This window comes from Anser anser, assembly GCF_964211835.1.
Source record: "Anser anser genome assembly, chromosome: 2".
Taxonomy (NCBI): Eukaryota; Metazoa; Chordata; class Aves; order Anseriformes; family Anatidae; genus Anser; species Anser anser.
Window position 1 is genome coordinate 110047371 of NC_139721.1, and position 18619 is coordinate 110065989.

Below are 18619 nucleotides of genomic sequence, written 5' to 3' on the forward strand. Positions count from 1 at the left end.
ATCGCCTTGGTTGACGCAGCCTGAGGAAGCTTACCAGTGGTGAACAATAAAATATTGCATGCTGTCTTGTAGATACATGGAGTAAATTACTGCTTTATTTATTAGCTGAGACTTCTGAAAACAGCATGCATAAGGTAGGTAATAAGCTTAATACAGTAAAACCTGTGAGGTGATCGAAACATCTTTATATAAAATGTTTATTAATGACATACTGAAGTGAGCAATGCATTCACACCCAGAAAATGAAGGCAGCTGGCTAGTTGCCTTAAGGTAGTAACACACTGAGGCAAGCTAGTTCTATCAGAAAACCTGTGTGGGTTAAACCTAATCTCAATGACTAAAGAGTTTGCTGTGCTAGCAAAGTTTTGCATGCAAATGCAATCACAGTGAAGTGGAGAGATTTCCTTGTCTGGCTATGTTATTTGTTAAGAGGTGGTGGGTGCTAGCTCTACAGCAGAGAAGCATTTGCTGGTTTAGCAACATTTACACTAGAGGGCTCTGTAGCTAGAAGTTCAGTGGTGTAGGTGAGCTGTGCCTGGTCTTTCTGGCTGGCTAGGCCATTTAACATTTTTTCTGCAGTTTCTTGCTTGCTGTATGACTGGGCTTGCTGCACGTGAGATGTGTTTAATCTGTGCCTGAGCGATAATTCCAGTGTTACCACTGGGAAGATGGGTTGTTGTTTTTTTGCATATGCAGATTGATTGTCATCCAGGTGCAGTAGGCCTTCCTGTCTGGGCTGGAGTGCTGAGGCCTGAGTGGTTCGTACAGCGCACTCAAAGCAGCATCTCGGATCCACATCACGACTGGGTGTGGGATCTGCATGGATTTTTTGTATGGCTATGACAATCCTGTGCCTGGACAAACTGCCTTACTATTGAAATATCTCTTGCCAAAGTCCAATATACTTTCCACCTTAGTTTTTTTTTTTTTTTAAAAAAGGTATGTCCTGTGATCCAGTGCGTGACTTCCACACAATAGCTGAGGGATTTTGATATGCCCAGGGAAGACTGGGCTTGCTTGAACAGGTCGCTGGTACAAGAAGTCACCTGGCCAAAAGCCTGCTTCCAAGTTGTGTTTGGAACAAAGGGCTGCAAGGAGGGTGATGCATTTGGAAAAAATCACTCTTAGTGGCTTGCAAGTGGCTCTTGGGTTTAAGTTGAACATCCTGAGAGTAGACAGGAGCAGGCATTGGGCATTTTTGTTGTAGCAGAGCAGACATTTAGTGAGATTTATTTAAAAAAAAAAAAAAAAAAGAAAAAAAAAGTAGGAGCTACATTAACTCAGTTGCAGGCTGTAATGTTAATGCTGTCCTGAAATAGCATTCAACAAGTGGAAATGAATTACAAGTCATACATTATATGGAGTGATTGATGTTTATTCTGAAAGACTTAAGAATTTGAGTATATTTTCAATAACTTGAAGACTAGGTGGCAGTAAGCATTGGAATAAACTTGGTTATATCATTGTTCAGTCTGTAAAAAAGAGTAAACCCTGCGCGTTTGAGAAATCATGCAGTACTTTTAAAGCCAGGTAGGCTTTTCTCAGTTGTATTACTTAAAGCAGTGAAACATCATTTGCTAGCTTTCTTCTAGATAATAGTAGAACCTGTTAGAGTAATATGTCCAGAATTTCTCGTAGCATGCTTAGTTGCAGTGCGTGTGCCTACAATGGAAACTTAATTTTGGAAGAAAATATTCTAGCGTAAAAACAAGGCTAGCTAGAATATTGTAAATTTCTTGCCCTCATAAGCCTTTTGTTTTTGAGTAGTTGGTGTGTGTACTTTTTGAGTCATCTTCTGCAGTTACTTAAAATACATTTTCATTATTTTGAATGTAATTTCTTTTTCAGGTCATGGAAAAACTCCAAAAGATGCTGCTTCTGTTCGAGCTACACATCCTATACCTGCGGCCTGTGGCATATACTATTTCGAAGTCAAAATTGTCAGTAAGGGAAGAGATGGGTAAGCATTGAATGCATTATTAATTAATTATTACATGAAATACTGTCTCACATCATCTTTCTTTCAGTCAACAGATGTCTTTGGTATCAGTGCTTTTTTCATATCTTAACACTTTTCATGTAGCTTAATTCATTATTCATGAGAAGTTGCACTCTGATATTTGGTGAAGTGAGTTGGCTGTAGTATTAATTATCCACAAATCAGTGTACACAATAAATACCATAATAACATCTTATTTTCTCTTGACAGAGAAGTTGGGGATTGAATGACATAATTTGAGCCTGCCATTACCTTTAAGGGTGCTTTTTGACTACATGGGTTTACAGACTTGTAGGTAATTTTTGGAAAGTGTTTAGGGTGTGTAGCAGACAAGCTTATCTCCGCAGTGCAGTCTTTTCACACATGCCATATACATTTAAAAAAGGAAAATTAACCTTAAAGCTACTTCTTAGTGGACAGTAGTAAGAATGAAGGGTAATGCTCTGAATGGATACCGCCATCCATTTGAGGAATTTTGTCACTATAGAAAGAACAACTTGGTGAGGGAGTATAGCTGCTGTTTCCCAGAATCCACCTGAATTACCAATTTGTTGAAGCGTAGGTGATAGACAAGTTTAACTCTGAAGCAGACAGAATCTTATCCATGAAAGTCTTTAAGCGCAAATAGGGTCTTTGCTAGAGCACTTCAGTTTCTTTCACTTCTTCTGGCACAGAGTGTGTTTTAATCCCGAGGCATTGATTACGTTGCCTGTGTAGGCCTATATGAGCAATACTTCTTTGTAATAATACGCTGTAGTATTTACTGTGGTACTGCTTCAAGGTTCCAGTTAGGTTTGAATGTCATTGTCTTAGGTACTGTACATACATGTTGAGGATACTTATGTCCTGTTGCGAAAATAAATCTTGACAGAAAAGAACTTTCATAGTTTTTTGGATGAAGTTCAGTACCATTGTCTTTTCCTTGTCTGTCTTGCTGCTGTTTTACTTTCATTTTTCCAGAGTTCTGTAGGTCTTCTGTAAGTCAAAAAACAGTAATCAAACTGTTGGTTATGGTATCGTGCGGGGATATTTTGAAAGATTAGCCTCCCGGTGTTACCACTGCCTTTTAGAGGTGGTTGTGATGGTTTGTTATCAGTTCTGTCCCAACAGTTTTCTCTGGGAGATTCCTTCATAGCAAAGATCTTAAACCTGCAGTTGCTTTTATCACGGTTTGAAGACCTAAGTATTTTTAAATTGCGACAATAGTAACTAGTGTTTCAGGTAATGCTTTGCTGTCAGTTTTAGGAACAACTTTTTTGTTTTTGCTTTTTAATTCCTTAAGCACTTAAAATTCTGGCCTGTTGCTGGCAGTGAAGTAGAGATCTGTATCGTGATAGTTAAGTAGAGATTCGTATTATGATTTCCTAGTGATGCACATGTCTCTTTCTGAAACACATTTGTGCCTAATTAGTTTAGAAGCTTTTTTGAAATGATGTTCTTTTAAAGTGCTGCTCATGTGTGTATGGGGAAGAGGACATCATTTTACCGAACTCTTCTGACTTTTTACCCTTAGACCTCTATTTGTTGCTTTTAATCACTTCTAATGCAGAAAGCCATTCAGGGCAATCCTTCAAAAGTGGAATTCACCTTCAAGTAAAGAATTTCAAGATTTTATACTTGAAAGGGTTAATTTTGAGGTGCACATAGCTCATACTTGTGAAGTTACCTGCCAAGACTGTTTAAGAAATCAGAGGGATTTTTTCATTCAATGGCAATACATGACTACCGTGCTTCACTCTTGTGACCTCTTCCTTTGGTGTCACTTTTTGCAATGTCATCTGTGTAATGGACCTGCTCATTTTTTACCTTATGTAAGATATTATGGGTGCTAGGGAATACTATGCACCAGAACCAAGGCCAAATCTAGTTTAGGTGGTGAAGAGCAGGAGCTGACATGTGAAGCCTCACTGGATGTGTCTATCTCTAGATCTTGCTTTCAGGACCAAGAGGTCTTTGACTAGATGCAATGCGGATCTTGTGATTCTCTGTTCTGCTGCATTCAAACTAATAAATTCTTCTGAAGTGAGTAAACTGGGGAGTATAATGCAGGGGCATACAAGAATGTCTACAGAAATCAGTTTGTCTGATAGGGTTTATTAGTTCTTTCTCACTCCCTGTTGTGTATCACCTGGCTGGGTCCGTGCGCAGTCTTATATTTTTTTCTTCTTGGCATCTGGTAATGGGAACAGAGTTCACAAAGACCATACCTGTAGGGGAATAGCTTGTAACTAATATGGTCAGTTACTTCAAATGCCCTTACTGTTGCAAAGCATCTGTTCTCAAGACCTGAGCCTCACTGTGGAAACACAACAGACTTCTTTTATGGTATTGTTTAAAATAATAAATCCTAGACTACCAGAGGCAACTCGAGTGTCTGCAAGCTTCAGTACAGCTTGCAACCTTCATAAATGCCAGTGGATAATATGATACTGTTTATTTGGGGTTCCCTTTTGGTAGCGGCATTTACTTTTTATATTTGTTTTTATAAGCTTAGCTTAAAGTATTTAATCAATGAATTATGTTATATGGGCAAGTCTAGCAGCATTTATGTTTGTTTGTGTACTTTGCTTAGCATGACTTGCCTCAAATCATCAAAACCCTTTTACAAAAAGCCTAGTCTAGGAGATCTTTTTTTTTTTTGTTACTGTGGCTCTGATTTGGAATATGATTTTGAATATCTCATAATTCCTCAGCAGTCATAAAACTGATTCCTCCTCCTCCAAAGGAGCACAGCTGTTTGTAGTATAGGGCATAGACTTGACATGGCTTCAAGTGTGGCATGTTGTAACTGTCTAAGAACAGAATTGTTTTCATTGCACTAATGATTTAAGTCACTAAATTCTGTATGCATTTGGGGATGACAGTCTTGAGTAGGAATTTGAAAGTGTGTAATATATTAATTTTGTACATGTTCATAATGATCTCATTATGAAGTTCATAGGCGTTATGGACATACTGAAGAAACCATGAAGGTGGTCTCAGTAGGAAATAAGAAATAGATATGGAGGTTCATGTTGCAGAGCAGATGAAGAGTGAAGTTGGTTTTTGATACTAAATGAGAAGTGATAGGGCTAAATAACAACTGATGGTAACAGATGAGAAAAAGGGAAGTGAGAATGATGCTTAATAAAAGGTTGAAATAACTTTCAAACAAAAACTGTCTTGGTATTTGCACAGTGTTTGGCATGAAGAGTCGTAAGATCCTTTATGTGCTGCTACAGTACAGATATGTGAAATAATTCTTACTTTTTTTAGTTCTTGTTAAAAGTGCTAACCAGCTGTCATGTTGTTCTGTAAATATTTTCTGTTCTGCATTTCTTCAATTTTCTTCTTTAATTTCATGCCTCCTTCTGCAGTCTAAGGAGCTCTCTTTGTTTACATTCTCCTTTTATATTCTTTTGCTTTGTTTGGCCTCATGCGAAGCATTATGGACAGGGATGTGAGTGATTAGAGATGATAACAGCAGATGAGTAATGGGTGTAGGTAAGGGGAATAGTGCTAAGGTGCTGATTAGAAGGCATGGTAGGAAGAAGAGTATTAACTGCAATAAATTATGCCTGGATCACTATTGAAATCTCCAGTTAATAAAAGCATATTAAAAACAAAACAAATGTGTAAGTCAAATTAAAAACATACAGCTAGACATAGTTGTAGCTTTAAATTAGGCCTTCCTAATCTCATAACAGTGTTCATTTGAAATTGCTTTATCGGAGAACCAGAGGTTGTGTATGTAGGCTCTTTCTGTAATTTCTTAATATAGTTCTCAAAAGAATGAGACAGGCGTTGTGTGGCTTTTTGTGCACAACTCTGGATTTAGTTTCATCCAAGTTTCTAGGGTGGAGGCTTAATTATACCAAACTACATCAGTGGTCTAGGAATGGATAAGAGCAAGGGTGTGCTAAGTCCTATGGACCTGTTCTTGTGACTTGGAAATCAGTTACAATACTAAACTTACTGTCTCCTCACTTTCCAAAAATGATGACATGGTGGCCATTCACTTAGCTAGGTAGCTATATGCAAATGGGACTTTTTGCAGTCTCTCTCAGATCTTGATTTCAGTTTCCTCATGCTGCCTTTTACTGAGTTGAGATGTGCTAAACTTTCACATATATATCTCCTCTGGCTTTGTGTAAAGGGGTAATGCCTTACAGCCCCACATCTTATTTCAGATACCAGTAAATGTTTCCCGCTTTTACACAACTGAAAGACATTTGCATGATGCTCTCATAGTTTATGTAAAGTACAAATGTTAGTTGCAGTTTCTCAGGGCATCCTTCTGGACCAGTGTAGAGTTGCCTCATCTCTCAGTTAAGAGTCTGTGGGCTTTGCTTTGTGCTCCTTGGGCACACTGGGCATAAGCGTACTCCAGTTCCACTTTACAAGGGGCTGCATCAAGGGTGTCCGCTGGCCACCTGGCTTCCAGGAGCAAAATGCTGTCCTGACATATTATGTTATAAACAGCTTGTGTGATTTACTGCATCCGTTTCTGCAGGAATTTCAGTCCTAGGCTTGTTGATTCTTGTAATGAATCGCTCCTTTTCCAGTCAGGGCAGTGGTTTTCAAATGTTTCCAATTCTTATTCTAAGCCGTGGTTTGAATGCTTTGTGGTGATTGAGCCATGAGAAGAAGCAGTCTGAGCACTCACTGAGGTCTCTTCCCTTGTCCCAGTTTGTAACTGTTTGTGTTAGTTACATGATAAACCTGATCAGGTAGCTCGTTCTCCAAAAGTTGGCCTCAAGACTGAGTTGTTTTTCAGCATGATTAGTTGTCAGCATGTCTGTTTGTATGGCTTAATGAGTAGGTATGGCAGCATAAGAGAGAGGGACTTGAAGCAGAAATGGGCGTCTGCCAGGTGGGGAGGGAATGCTACTTTTGGTCATGGTACTGGCCCAATTAGTGCTAGTTGCTAGCAATGGGCAAATGATACAAACAAATGTCATTTATTTCTCAGCAGTCTTTCATGCTTTTAGAGCCACTGAGGAAGATGTACACTTAAAATGAAAAATCCTATAAGCAGACACTTTTTTAAAAGAATGAAAATAAGAGTTGTGTTTAGTTGTCTGGAAGGGGAAAAAAAAGCTAAGTTTAGAAAGTCTTTAGTCTTTTAGCAGGTAGGCTAGCTTACACTTCTGAGAGTGTGGTTGTTTAGTCTGTAGTGTGGTCATATTGATGTAGATCTTCATGAACAGGCTTTGTTGCAGGTGTAAGATCCTCTCAGTGTTCTATACTAAAATAAAATGTTACTACAGAAACTCGTGCAACTATATCAGTGTTTTTTTTTGCTAGTGTTGTTGATAAGGCCATAGGCGTCTGTAGGATTATGGCTGTTTTTAAACGCTGTCCATACAATCAGTCATGTTTTGGCTGTATTTTGCAGTAAGCATTGTATATGTGGTGAGGCGAATGAAGAACTGAGTGACTGTAGGTGAATGAAGTAATAAGAAATAACTATCCAAAGCAAACAAATAACCATCAGAATTAAGTTTCTGTTTCCATGACACCCATACCTATGGTTTAGCCTGAATTTGAATGTGTTTGAGTGATGTGTATTTGAAGCCCTAGTGCTTTGCTGTCTTCTAGAGCACGTGTAAATCTTTAAACAGAAACCATGCTTTATTGCAAAAATGTTGCTGGCGCAGCAGGTTGGCTTTTCCGTTTAGCATCCCGTATGCCCGTGTTCTTGTTCACAACAAATGCGTAAACCAATAAACAAAACAGAGAACATCTTCAATTGCTGTTTTGTTTTTTGTTTTGTATGCTACTAATCTAACATAAAAACTTTGTGTGGTCTTAAGATCTATTTTTGTGATTTTGTTATGTCCTCAGAAAGCAGTTATTTGTTACCACAACAGTCACATGTTACCAAAACATGCACACTCACTCTCTCTCTATTTATATGTTGTTATGTCTTTGGGCATTACTAGCAGAGTACTTGTGTATGAAGTAGAATCTGATACAAAAAAAGTCTGAAGTAGCTTTCCTTCATTAGTGCCTCCTTTTGAAATGCAGCAGCTGCCAGAGGAGATCTGATCATGAAACAGCAAGTGTATCTTCTCTCAAACTGTAGCAATACCTTTTTTTCTAACCTGAGAATAGGAGACTGTTACACTTCATTTCCAGTTGTCAAATGTCTGAATGTGGAAGAGGATTATTTAAGGTTTGTGTTTTTTTGGGCAGAAATGCATGGAACTGGAACAAGAGAGGGTTTTCTTTGTTGATATGGAAAGTCGAGAGAATGCTTCGTTACTTGGTTGCTGCTCCTTGCAAAATCTTAAGATAATCCTTTCTTAGAAGGTTCAATAACATAAAAAAGCGCATAGATAATAATCTTACTGACTTGCATTATCTTATTGTCTATGCTATCCTTTTTCCACAGCATGGTCACCAGAAAGGCTTTTGTGCTCAGGAAGAAATGTCACTAGGCAAAAATTGTGCAACCTCAGGAATTGAGAGGGTTGTCTGAAGGTTAGATCAGTAAATCAGCATCTCTGGGAACATTATCGGAATTACAAGGAAAATGTTACAGGAATAACAATTTTGAACACTACCAGAGATGACTGACTTATTTTTTTCACCCCTCTCCATGTAGAACTGGATTCATCTGAAACCTGGGTTTATCATATTCAAAATACTGTTTCCTTGGAAACATTCCATAAAATTAAACTTGTTTGCAGTTTGAAATGAAAGACTCAAACTGTCTATGGCATATTTTGAAACATTTAAATAGAGAAAAATTTAACAGCTCATATCTTATTGTGATTGTGCAGACAATAAGAATCTTGGATTAGCATATTCCTACAAAACTTTAATGCAGACTAGCTCTGTTAAAGATGAAATTTAGATACCTTCTTATTGTGCTGTATTTCTGACCTTATAGTGCACTATCTGTAAAGACAGTGTAAAAAAACTATAGGAGGGAGTCCTTGCAAGTCAGTCTATTGTGTAGGCCCTTAGAATATGATGTGGTCTTACAATTTTTACAGATGTTGCTGTTTTTTCTACTTCTACCCTTTTCTAATATATTAACTCAATAGTAAATCAAACTGCAGTTGTTGTGTAACTGACTTGTTTTGGTGCATTTGAAATACTAGGATGTTTTCAGTTGCCTCATTTATGGGTATAAACATCTTTTGGTGCTTGGATTTCAGGTCACTTTCTTACAGGTGTTATGGATACGGGGTTTTTACCACTGTATGGTGTTAGGTTCCTTTCTTTATGGCATGTAGGAGATGAGATACAAGCTTGATTATTTTCATCATCACCAATGTAGCTTGGATTTCAAGGCATGATGTAGCAGTTCTGCCAGTTAAACTGTCATTAATAGAGCACACAGGTCTTGTGAAAGTCAGAAGGAATTTGACTCTGCAGATAGCTTACTCATTTCTGTAGTAGGGAGGCTGTTACATTTTTATCATTACTTAAAGTTATGCTAAATCATTTTGCTTCTCTTAAAAATAAAGTGTGAAATATTTGCTTTTTAAAAAAAAAAAAAAAACAAAAAACTAGAGACGTGGTAATTTAACACTTAAACTTATCTACAGCCACTAGTAAGCTTTGCAAAGTTACTGTAATTTGGTAGAGTTCTTGAGATTCTGGATTCCTCCTTATGGAATGGGGGGGGCATAGTATTTAATTATTCTGCATCCTGATTATTACCAACTTTGAGATTGAAAGATCTTTCATACGCCGGCCTTACAGTGACTAAAAGATCTTCCTGAAGAGTTAAATGCAGAATTGTGTGTCTTTTACATGAATTGTTTTCTTTTTTTCTTATATTTTAGCAGTCTCCAGTTGTAGACCATCCCTTCCTGCTATTTTTTCCTTCTATTTGTTTCTGCTGCTTTTTATTTCTCACAGCCTATTCAGGCATCCAAGCAGAAACTATGGGCTCCAGCAAAAATGTGAATTTAGCTCTTTGAATGTTAAGATACTTAAGGAGGAGTTATTGTGAGCTTACTGCTTCTCATACTGCAGGGAAGCACAAGTGGAAAAAATACCATAATGCTTGGATTTTTGGCATTTACTTTAGTTTTGCTTTGTGGTAAACAGTTGAACCTTAATTTTAAACTCTTTGTTTTTGTAGTGTTCCTGAAAATTTGTGTATGTATGACTTGCAGCAGATAAATGTAAATAGAGGATGTGCTGAGACATTAAAATAGCAATCAATACATCTAATGGACTGGAATAAGAATAGATAAAATCTGAAATGAAAAATCAAGAGTATGTGCTCTTGCTTTCTTGGTCCTTGATATTAGTTTGGCTGTGCTTTAAATCAGGTTTCAGCCCTTGTCTCTCCAGTCTCCCCTGGGTTGATGTCAGGCATTCCATGACTAGTTTTACATGTCGCTTGTGGTTTTATCAGCTGAGGTAAGACTTGAGCTCCTCAGTGAGGTGATGAGCAGCCGCTGACGGGCCGAAAGGCACGGCGAGAGGGAATGCTTGCAAAGGGTCCTGGGCCGATCGGTCTGTTTGCCGACGTAAGTAATCCTGCTGTCGCTGGGCTTTGAGGGCAGAGAGCCGAGGTGGAGGCACCGTGCTCAGGTATGCCGGGAGAAGGGCAGGGAGGCAGCACCAGAGCCACACCATTGTTTGCCCTCTCTGGTCTTTCAGACCACGCTCTGGGTCGTGCCTGGCTTGGGAAGGAGCTACGTGTCGGGGCGAGCACCCCTCTTCGTGGTCCTTACACCTACACTCCCCGGGGCCGCCATTATGGCGTGCCGTGGCCTACGCGGCCCTTCGTGGGACAGCTCTGCTGGAGGTGTGTGAGGCACTGACTGGGAACAGCCTGGGCCTGCACGGTGCTGCCGTGGCTGCCCCCACTCTCCTGTGTTTTTAGCATGGACTAAGGGAGGAAAACGTAGGTGCGTAGCTCTGCCAGGGGTTTTCTCCTGATCCTGAAACCCTGGGGTAGGAAGCTTAACGAGGCACGTAGGACAGTGTGGGTAATGCTTCCCACTGAAATTTAGCAAATACGAGCTAAACTTGTTTAAAAAGCAAACAGAAATTTGTTTAAAACTGGAGGTTAAGTATCCCAGGAAAAAAGTAAACAGCAGTTACATGTAGCAGTTTGGCATAAATGTAACTTCTGTTCATGAATTTTATAGCAGCTAAAACCTGTGTGTCATGATACTGTTCTTTCCCCCCCCTCAATTTACAGCAAACTATATCTTGTTGAACATGCGATTAAATACCATCACCTACAACAAATGCTAAGTTAGCCTAATTGCTCAGCATTTAATTTTAACTTCCAAACCATAAACGGTAGCCATTCCTTTCTGCTTTTGAAAGGTGTCTACAGTAAATCTGTCAATTAGTTAAAATGTTTTAATCCAATTTCACTTGAGTTTCTATTAACATTTCATCAGAGGCATGGTATTGTATTCCACATAGCCTTAAGTGAATCCCAGGGGAAAAAACATGTACAGTAAAACATCCTTCTCCTTGCTCAGATGCTGTCATCAGTGTTCTGGTCACAGCCAGTGGGCAAAAAGTCCTTACTCCTGGCTGCACAGAATTTGGTGGATATCTTAAACAGTAGGTCCATCTTTCCAATTGTTACTGAGTTAAGAGGGGACTCAGGTGATACAGTGTCTTCTGGGGACATGATTTAGCAATAGGACTGGGAAGGTCAGGCTGACTTGATGATCTTGATAGTCTTTTCTGACCTAGATGATTCTGTGATCATCTAAGAGAAAACATAGGAAGTACCAAAGTGTTACCTAGGTGATCGTTTTCTGTCTAGCATTTTGTTTTTGTATAACCTCAATCTTGTTTCTATAAGAATACTGAAATGAAACTTGGATTGTGTCAAAGGCTTTTTTTTAATATGACTTGGTTTGAAAGGCTTTCTGTGTTCGATAGTAATCTAAAGAAAAAAATGGCTTAAATTTACTTATAGGAGACTTTACGATAATGGATTTTCAGTCTTTACATGAGAATCCTTCATGCATCAAACTCTATACTACCTTAATAACGATTCTACCTTTATGTTTTAAGACAAAATATATGGTTTTCCACTTGTTGCTTTCATTTATGATTGTTTTGTTGACTCTGAAGTAGTGGTGCTTCAGTGACGTAATTTAGTGTGCAGCAAAGACTAATCCTTTTGTCTGCTGCCCTTTGCTTCAGCTCTTCAGTATCAGTAGTATATGTTTCTGAGGTTCTATTTCACATTGTTGGTATGTTGGAGGATGAGAAAGATGGGTATCATAGTTAATATTATCCGAGGAGGGCTTTGTAAATATCAAACACAGAAGCAGGTAAGGTTACCATTGAAGGTGATCAATATAAAAAGCAGAAATCCCTTTTACACAATTAAGCATAGGACCTTTGTTTTTTCCTGCTCAGTTTCATTCTATGTGGAACATTTTAAATAGCAGATTAAATTGTGTTTACTAGTAGAATAGTTGCATGAAAATTGCAGTTTTACTAGACGAGAATACAAAGGTCATGCTGCTTGTTGTAAAGTATTTTCAAATTGGCATGGTGGAATATTTTTTTATACAGCTTATTCAGCACTTTGTGGCAAATCTGTGTTAATTTGAACTAGTGTCACAATTATTTGCATGTTTTGATAATCTAGGAAATGTTAAGCTTAGGTTATGTTTAGATGTTTGTTTTAGTTAGTAGGGTCTTTTGTTTGTTTTGGGGATGCTAGTAAAAGCCTAGCTTTTCATTGTGTTGTTTTTCTTTTGGTTTCCAGTCATCTTGGTCACGAAGTGACTTTTGATTAACCAGCAGAAGTAAAACTGATTTCACTAACTTGAAATAGTGTGATTGGAGGGGGGGAGGAGGGAATTATTCATTTTGACCTTCCATTATTTGCTATTAAATTGTTGAAAATGGTACTGGACACTGACTTTATTAAAACTGCTCTTTTTAAAGTTGTTTTTTTGGACTTGAATGACCTAGCAATAACTTGTTTAGAATTGAGGTTACTGGTCAGTAGAACAAAGATATTTTCCCTCTTCAGTTTGCCAACAGATTTCTAACAGCTAAGTAACATTACTGGTAAATTTCTTGAGGTAGTATTCTGCTCCATGACCCAGGCTTGTAACGTTTTAGTTTGAACTTTGCGTAAGTGTCATGCAAAGATGGATTTTACTGCTGAAATTATGCACAGTTTTCCATGTATTTTGTTACTCATTCCAGATTATCTGTAGAACTGACTAGGTACATTGAATGAAAATGTGATTAGGCCACTTTCTTCATTCATGCTCTAAACTTTATGGCTACCATCAGTATTCGTTATAGATAACCTAGGATGCTTGAAAGAAAAGAAAGTTGTCCGCCCCTTCAAAGACAGAAATTCTGTCTATAGTAAACTTAGTATATATACCAGGAGTGATTTTTTCTGTTCAGTTCTTTTGCTGTTGTGCCAGTATTAAAGGACCTCTTAATTGGTGTATGGTTAATCAGCACAATGTTTCTTGACAGCATCCCACATATATGTATGCATTTTTGTAAGAGATGTAAATTTCTTCTGTTCTTTTGTTTTTACAGTTACATGGGAATTGGGCTTTCAGCACAGGGTGTGAACATGAATAGGTTACCAGGTATGTTTTAGTATTTATTACATTTGGTAAGTTACTGATACAATTAATTTTGGTTTGAAATATGCTTGAGCTTGATAAAATGGTTCTGGTAAGCACCAGGGAGCATAGCATTCATCTCTGTGTTGTATCTGTATCTGTATTATGTTAAACTTGCAGGTAAAAAGCTTAGCTTTTTATCATTTTACTGTGTATTTGCTCCTGTACCACTGGCCTCAACTATTAGCGTTACTGATAACGTTTTGCAGGTACTGTTTAAAAAACAAATACATTTTAAAAATGTAATCCCGTTTCAAAAAAATGAAGCTATAGATTTCCTTGCTCTGTAAACTGAATTTGTGATGATAAAGATGAGTAGTTTAGGTAAAAACTTCCTTGTCAAACATGAAATGAGCTCTCCAGTCATTTTCCATACCGTTACCTTTCCAACCTTAATAGTAAGGATGTATAGCACAGTTTTGACTCTTCCATTGCCCTACATTGTCAGGGACACAGTCTTATTAAAAAAAAAAAAGCTTTTTTTTTAAATTGTTACTATTCACCAAGTATAAAATCATGTTGAATTTACCTGTGTGTGTCTGCATTCTGTCTCTTTTGCGTTACTTACTCACCCAAACGCTGTGGTGGAAAGAAACCCTTACGATAACAGCAAGTCCTGGTTATGCTGTTAGCTCACCTAAGGGTAATGAATTATTAGTGGGTGGCATTAAGTTTATTTTGAGTATGAGTATTAAGTGTAAATAGATATTTTAAAATGAACTCGGACTAAAATTCTTTGCTGTGAATTCTGTTGAGAATAGTGCAACAATATGAAGCTTCTTAACTAGTTCTACAGCTTCTTTCTGCAAAATTAGCACCCTATTTGCATACATAATGATTTGCCTGCTGGCTGTGACTTTCACCTGTATTCATAATTTTTTCCTTTTTTTTGTAGGAGCAGCAAAGCTAGTGACTCTATAGTCTAGAGACTCTGCTATTGTGCAGAGATTGTTTGCTGCTGAATAGTCATTAAGAATAATCAGGAGTTGAAATGTGTTTCCCCAGAGATGCATATCTGGGTTTTAGCCAGGAAGAATTTGATTATGACATATGGTTGTTGCAATAGTTTTGTAAGATGAAAGGGAGAACAGGAGGATCTTCACTGCTTTACTGGGACATGTCAGATCTACAGACAGCTTTGAAATTTCAACATTGTAGCTGATGTTATTTTTTGGTTTTGATAATTCTGCATGTTTGCTTAAAGCAAAAACATGTTTTCTGAATTTGTGTTGCCTTTTAAGTACTACAAATGGCATTACCTGTTCAGCCATTTTGATAAAAGAAGCTGTCCTTTTTTTTAAAAGGATCCTTTTTTTTTAAGGATCAGCTTTGTTAGTTGCGTAAGAAATCTTAGAAAATTGAACATAGTAAATAATCTTATTAACCTCATTAGATCTTGCTAATTCTGCTTAGTCTTTCCACTATTTCATGATAAAGGAAATGAATAAATTGCAAATGCTTTGTTCTGTAGGTTGGGATAAACATTCATATGGTTACCATGGAGATGATGGACATTCATTCTGTTCCTCTGGAACCGGACAACCCTACGGTCCAACATTTACTACGGGTGATGTCATTGGTTGTTGTGTCAACCTTATCAATAATACCTGCTTCTACACCAAGAATGGACATAGCTTGGGTATGGAGAACCATTATCTTTAACGATAGCATTATGTCTGTAAATTTGATGCTCCCTGTGTGTTTTAAATCTGAAATTCTCCTCATGTTAGGAGCAGTGTTTGAATATTTCTTTAAATAATCTTGTAATCTATGTACTAACTAAAGAATTGGAAAGAATAACTTCTTACATATCACTTGCACTAACATGACTTTTGAATGTGGAAGGATTTGCCGTAGCATCTCATTCCATGGGATCTGCAGTTATGAAATCTGCTCCTGAGGCCACAATTAATATTTGATACTTATAATACAAGGTGATGGATGTTGGAGAATCAGAGAAATGGAGAACAGATAAATTTAAAAATTCTGCTGTGTGGGGAACACCTAACCTTCACTAAAACCTTATATCAAAATAGCATTATTTTTATACATATCTTGGAGAACAGTGTATTTTGGATTCCCAATTTGGAGTCATACATTGTTGGGATAAAGCCACAAATTATAGAATTTGTGCTAAAATTAAGTCCACTAGGTACTTGTGGTAGAGTTTAGCATTATGCAACACTGCAAGACGATTCTTGAGTTTGAAGATGGTGGGGGGAATAGAGAGAATTTCTAATGATATGTATACAATAATTCAGTAACTATGTAATCTAATGAGCAAAAATATGTAGTGTTGTACAGACAGAACAAAAAATCTATTTCCTGCATTAAGGATAGAGTAAGGGCTTGGGGCTTGATGACGAGATACTGGAATTGTGCTGAGGGAAGTAGAAGGGTTCAAGGGATAAGGCTCACAAAGAGGAAATCAACTGTCATGGGTAGGAACGTGAAAAGATGAGGAGAAGCTATCTTGAAATAAGAGATTATTGAGATTATGAAGCTTTATTTTCTCACATTTCCAAGCATGTAGGAGGCTTGGGAAGTAGTAATGGGAAGAACAGGGTTCAAGTTCTTCTTGTCTCTCAGAACAGGGTTACATGTTTGCTCAGATCTGAGCAGACAGATCTAATCTGGGAGTTGTACTACCCCCTCCTCTGAGCTGGGCTTAAATGCCTCCAGAGGTCACTTCTAAGAAAATTTGTCTGTGATTCTATCGTGATTTAATATTTCTTCTGAGCTGAATGAGTTTATATATGCTTGAATCATCCATTTTGTAGCAGTTTGGTTTTCGCCCTGTTTCAGGTATCTATTAAAACGGAAGATAAGGGCTCATTTAATTGATTCTAATCTTGGTTAAAGCTAAGGAGGGTAGTCTTCCTTCATCTGTTTTTGGAGCTAGTAGCAGTATGGCTACAGGTAAGTTAGATCAGGTGGTTGATCAAACACAAACACTGTGCTGACTGTTCTTGTGGCCATGTGCGTGGAAGAGCTAAGTGGGAAGGGGTAGAACCTGCTATATCAGTGGAAGTCTTAAAGCAGACTGGATTAGGCCAACTGTTGAATAACGCTCCCAAAGTATAGTATAGTATCATCTCTCAAACAGAAAATCTGATGAATGCTTCCTGGATTACAGAAGGAAACCTGACTTCTCTTTTGCTGTGGTGGGCTTTGCTAGCTCGGCGAGCAGAGGAGCTCTGATTATGTGTGTAGGGGGAAAAAAGAAACCAGAAATTTTGGCTGACTTGCTGAGTTGTTGCTGCTTGTTGTCCAGGAGTCCTATCAAATTGCAACATGGAGGTCACTTAGTTTTTATTCTCTGGGCCACAGAGGTAACTAGAGTATTGGAAATCTCCAGCTCAGCCTGGGATTTGACAGTACAGAAAGGGCTAAGCAATTATTTGTGCATGTGTAAAACCCTGAATTGGATGAGGAATCCCCCAGCTCCCCCAAAACTAACGAATTTTAAAAAAAAAAAAAATATTTGTCAATTGATCATCGTTTATCTTAGCAACTGCCATGATCATTTTGGAAAAGGATGAGTTGGATGTCAAAATGTGTCAAATAGAAAAAGCGGTTATAACTTAAAAATAAGTAAATAATAATAACAAAAATTAGGGTGTGAATAGGTAGTAAGTAAAAACGATAACTTTGAGACGTGACAGGGATTCACTAGATGCATCATCCTTTTGTATTAAAGATGCAAGAACTCCAGATGCTATTGAGATTTGAAGTCTTGGTGAAGAATGGAGATTGAAAACAGGGATGGAATTTAATACAAAAGGTTAAAAGCTTTTGTTTTAATCTTAAATTTGAAAAGGCAGTGGTGTTATAGAAATAAATACAAGTTTGAGGGGATAAGTGGATTTGAGTCGTTATGTGCTTGAAAAAAAAAAAGTAAATTTTCAACAATAAACACAATTATGGAGTACTTTCACTGTTTGGCTGTCAGAAGTAGACTTCCTCCTATTTATTTTTAAATGAAAGCTTTTTTCCCCTTAATCTGCTTGAAGTTCCTCAAGTGTATAGAGGTCAGATTTTTCTCTAATCCCGAGACAGCAAAATCACTGTCCTGGTCTTATGGGTGGGTAGATGCTTTTAATTATATAACAGGATATCAAGCTATTCTGTTCAAAAACCAAAACACCCTGGGGTGGATTAGAGCGAAACACTTTCCAGCCTGGTTTGGGGTATTATAGTCATGTGCTACTCATGTAAAGATAATGCCTACTTAGAAAGAAAAATAATAACAAGCAAGAAAAGACACTGCTAAGCCTTGACGTCTCAATATTAAGACATGCAAGTGAAAAAATTATCTGCAGATGTTTTTCTTTCCTGTAAATTTTAATCTACAGCAAGAATTTTCATGCTCCTTTGTGTATCTGTATGATGCTTGCTAAATCTTAGGCCCTATTGTGAAAAATCAAGGGCAAACTAAGAGCTTTTGAATGAAAATTACTCTTTGCCAAGTGTTGCCCTTTATTATTCAAGCACATCAGTTTTACCTAAGCATCATGCATGTCACCACACTTAGCTGCTAATTTTGAGACAGTTTGGGTGAGTTTTCTAAGTGTATAATGATATACTTGAGAAACCTGACTAGAACCCAGACATTAATCTTTATTTTCTCTTTGTTACAGGCATCGCTTTCACAGATTTACCGGTAAGATAAGTGCATTTTCAAACAGCTTTGCTATGTGTTATAAACAGATGTTTAAATGTAACTCACATTTACCTTGTGCTTCTTGGAAATCCAATGATAACCCTCTTATCCAGTTTAATACCAGATACTGCTCATCATTTCAGTGATTTATTAATTGAAGCCAAAAGCTTTTTTGTTTTTACATCAAGCTTCACAGGGGTTTTCCTATTTGGGTTTTCAATGTTCAAGCAATTCTGTTGGAACTTTGCCAGGAAATTGTACATACAATTAGTTACTACATCCTTAGTTTGACAGATGCAGGCCCTACATGCAAGATCAACCTTCGTTAAACCACCAGCATTGTGCATGTGTGTGGCTGTGTCAGGT

The 18619-nt window shown here is 37.6% G+C and overlaps 1 protein-coding gene across 3 annotated transcripts in view; it reads left to right on the top strand.

Annotated features, from left to right (window-relative positions):
• The window catches only part of RANBP9 (RAN binding protein 9), a 39543-nt gene that overhangs the window by 7032 nt on the left and 13892 nt on the right, over positions 1-18619 (top strand). For all 3 annotated transcript variants that reach the window (XM_083824051.1, XM_083824052.1, XM_083824053.1), the window contains exons 2-5: positions 1849-1960; positions 13502-13554; positions 15062-15229; positions 18231-18253. In XM_083824051.1, the coding sequence (XP_083680177.1) occupies positions 1849-1960; positions 13502-13554; positions 15062-15229; positions 18231-18253 (356 nt within the window). The remainder of the gene's footprint in view (positions 1-1848; positions 1961-13501; positions 13555-15061; positions 15230-18230; positions 18254-18619) is intronic.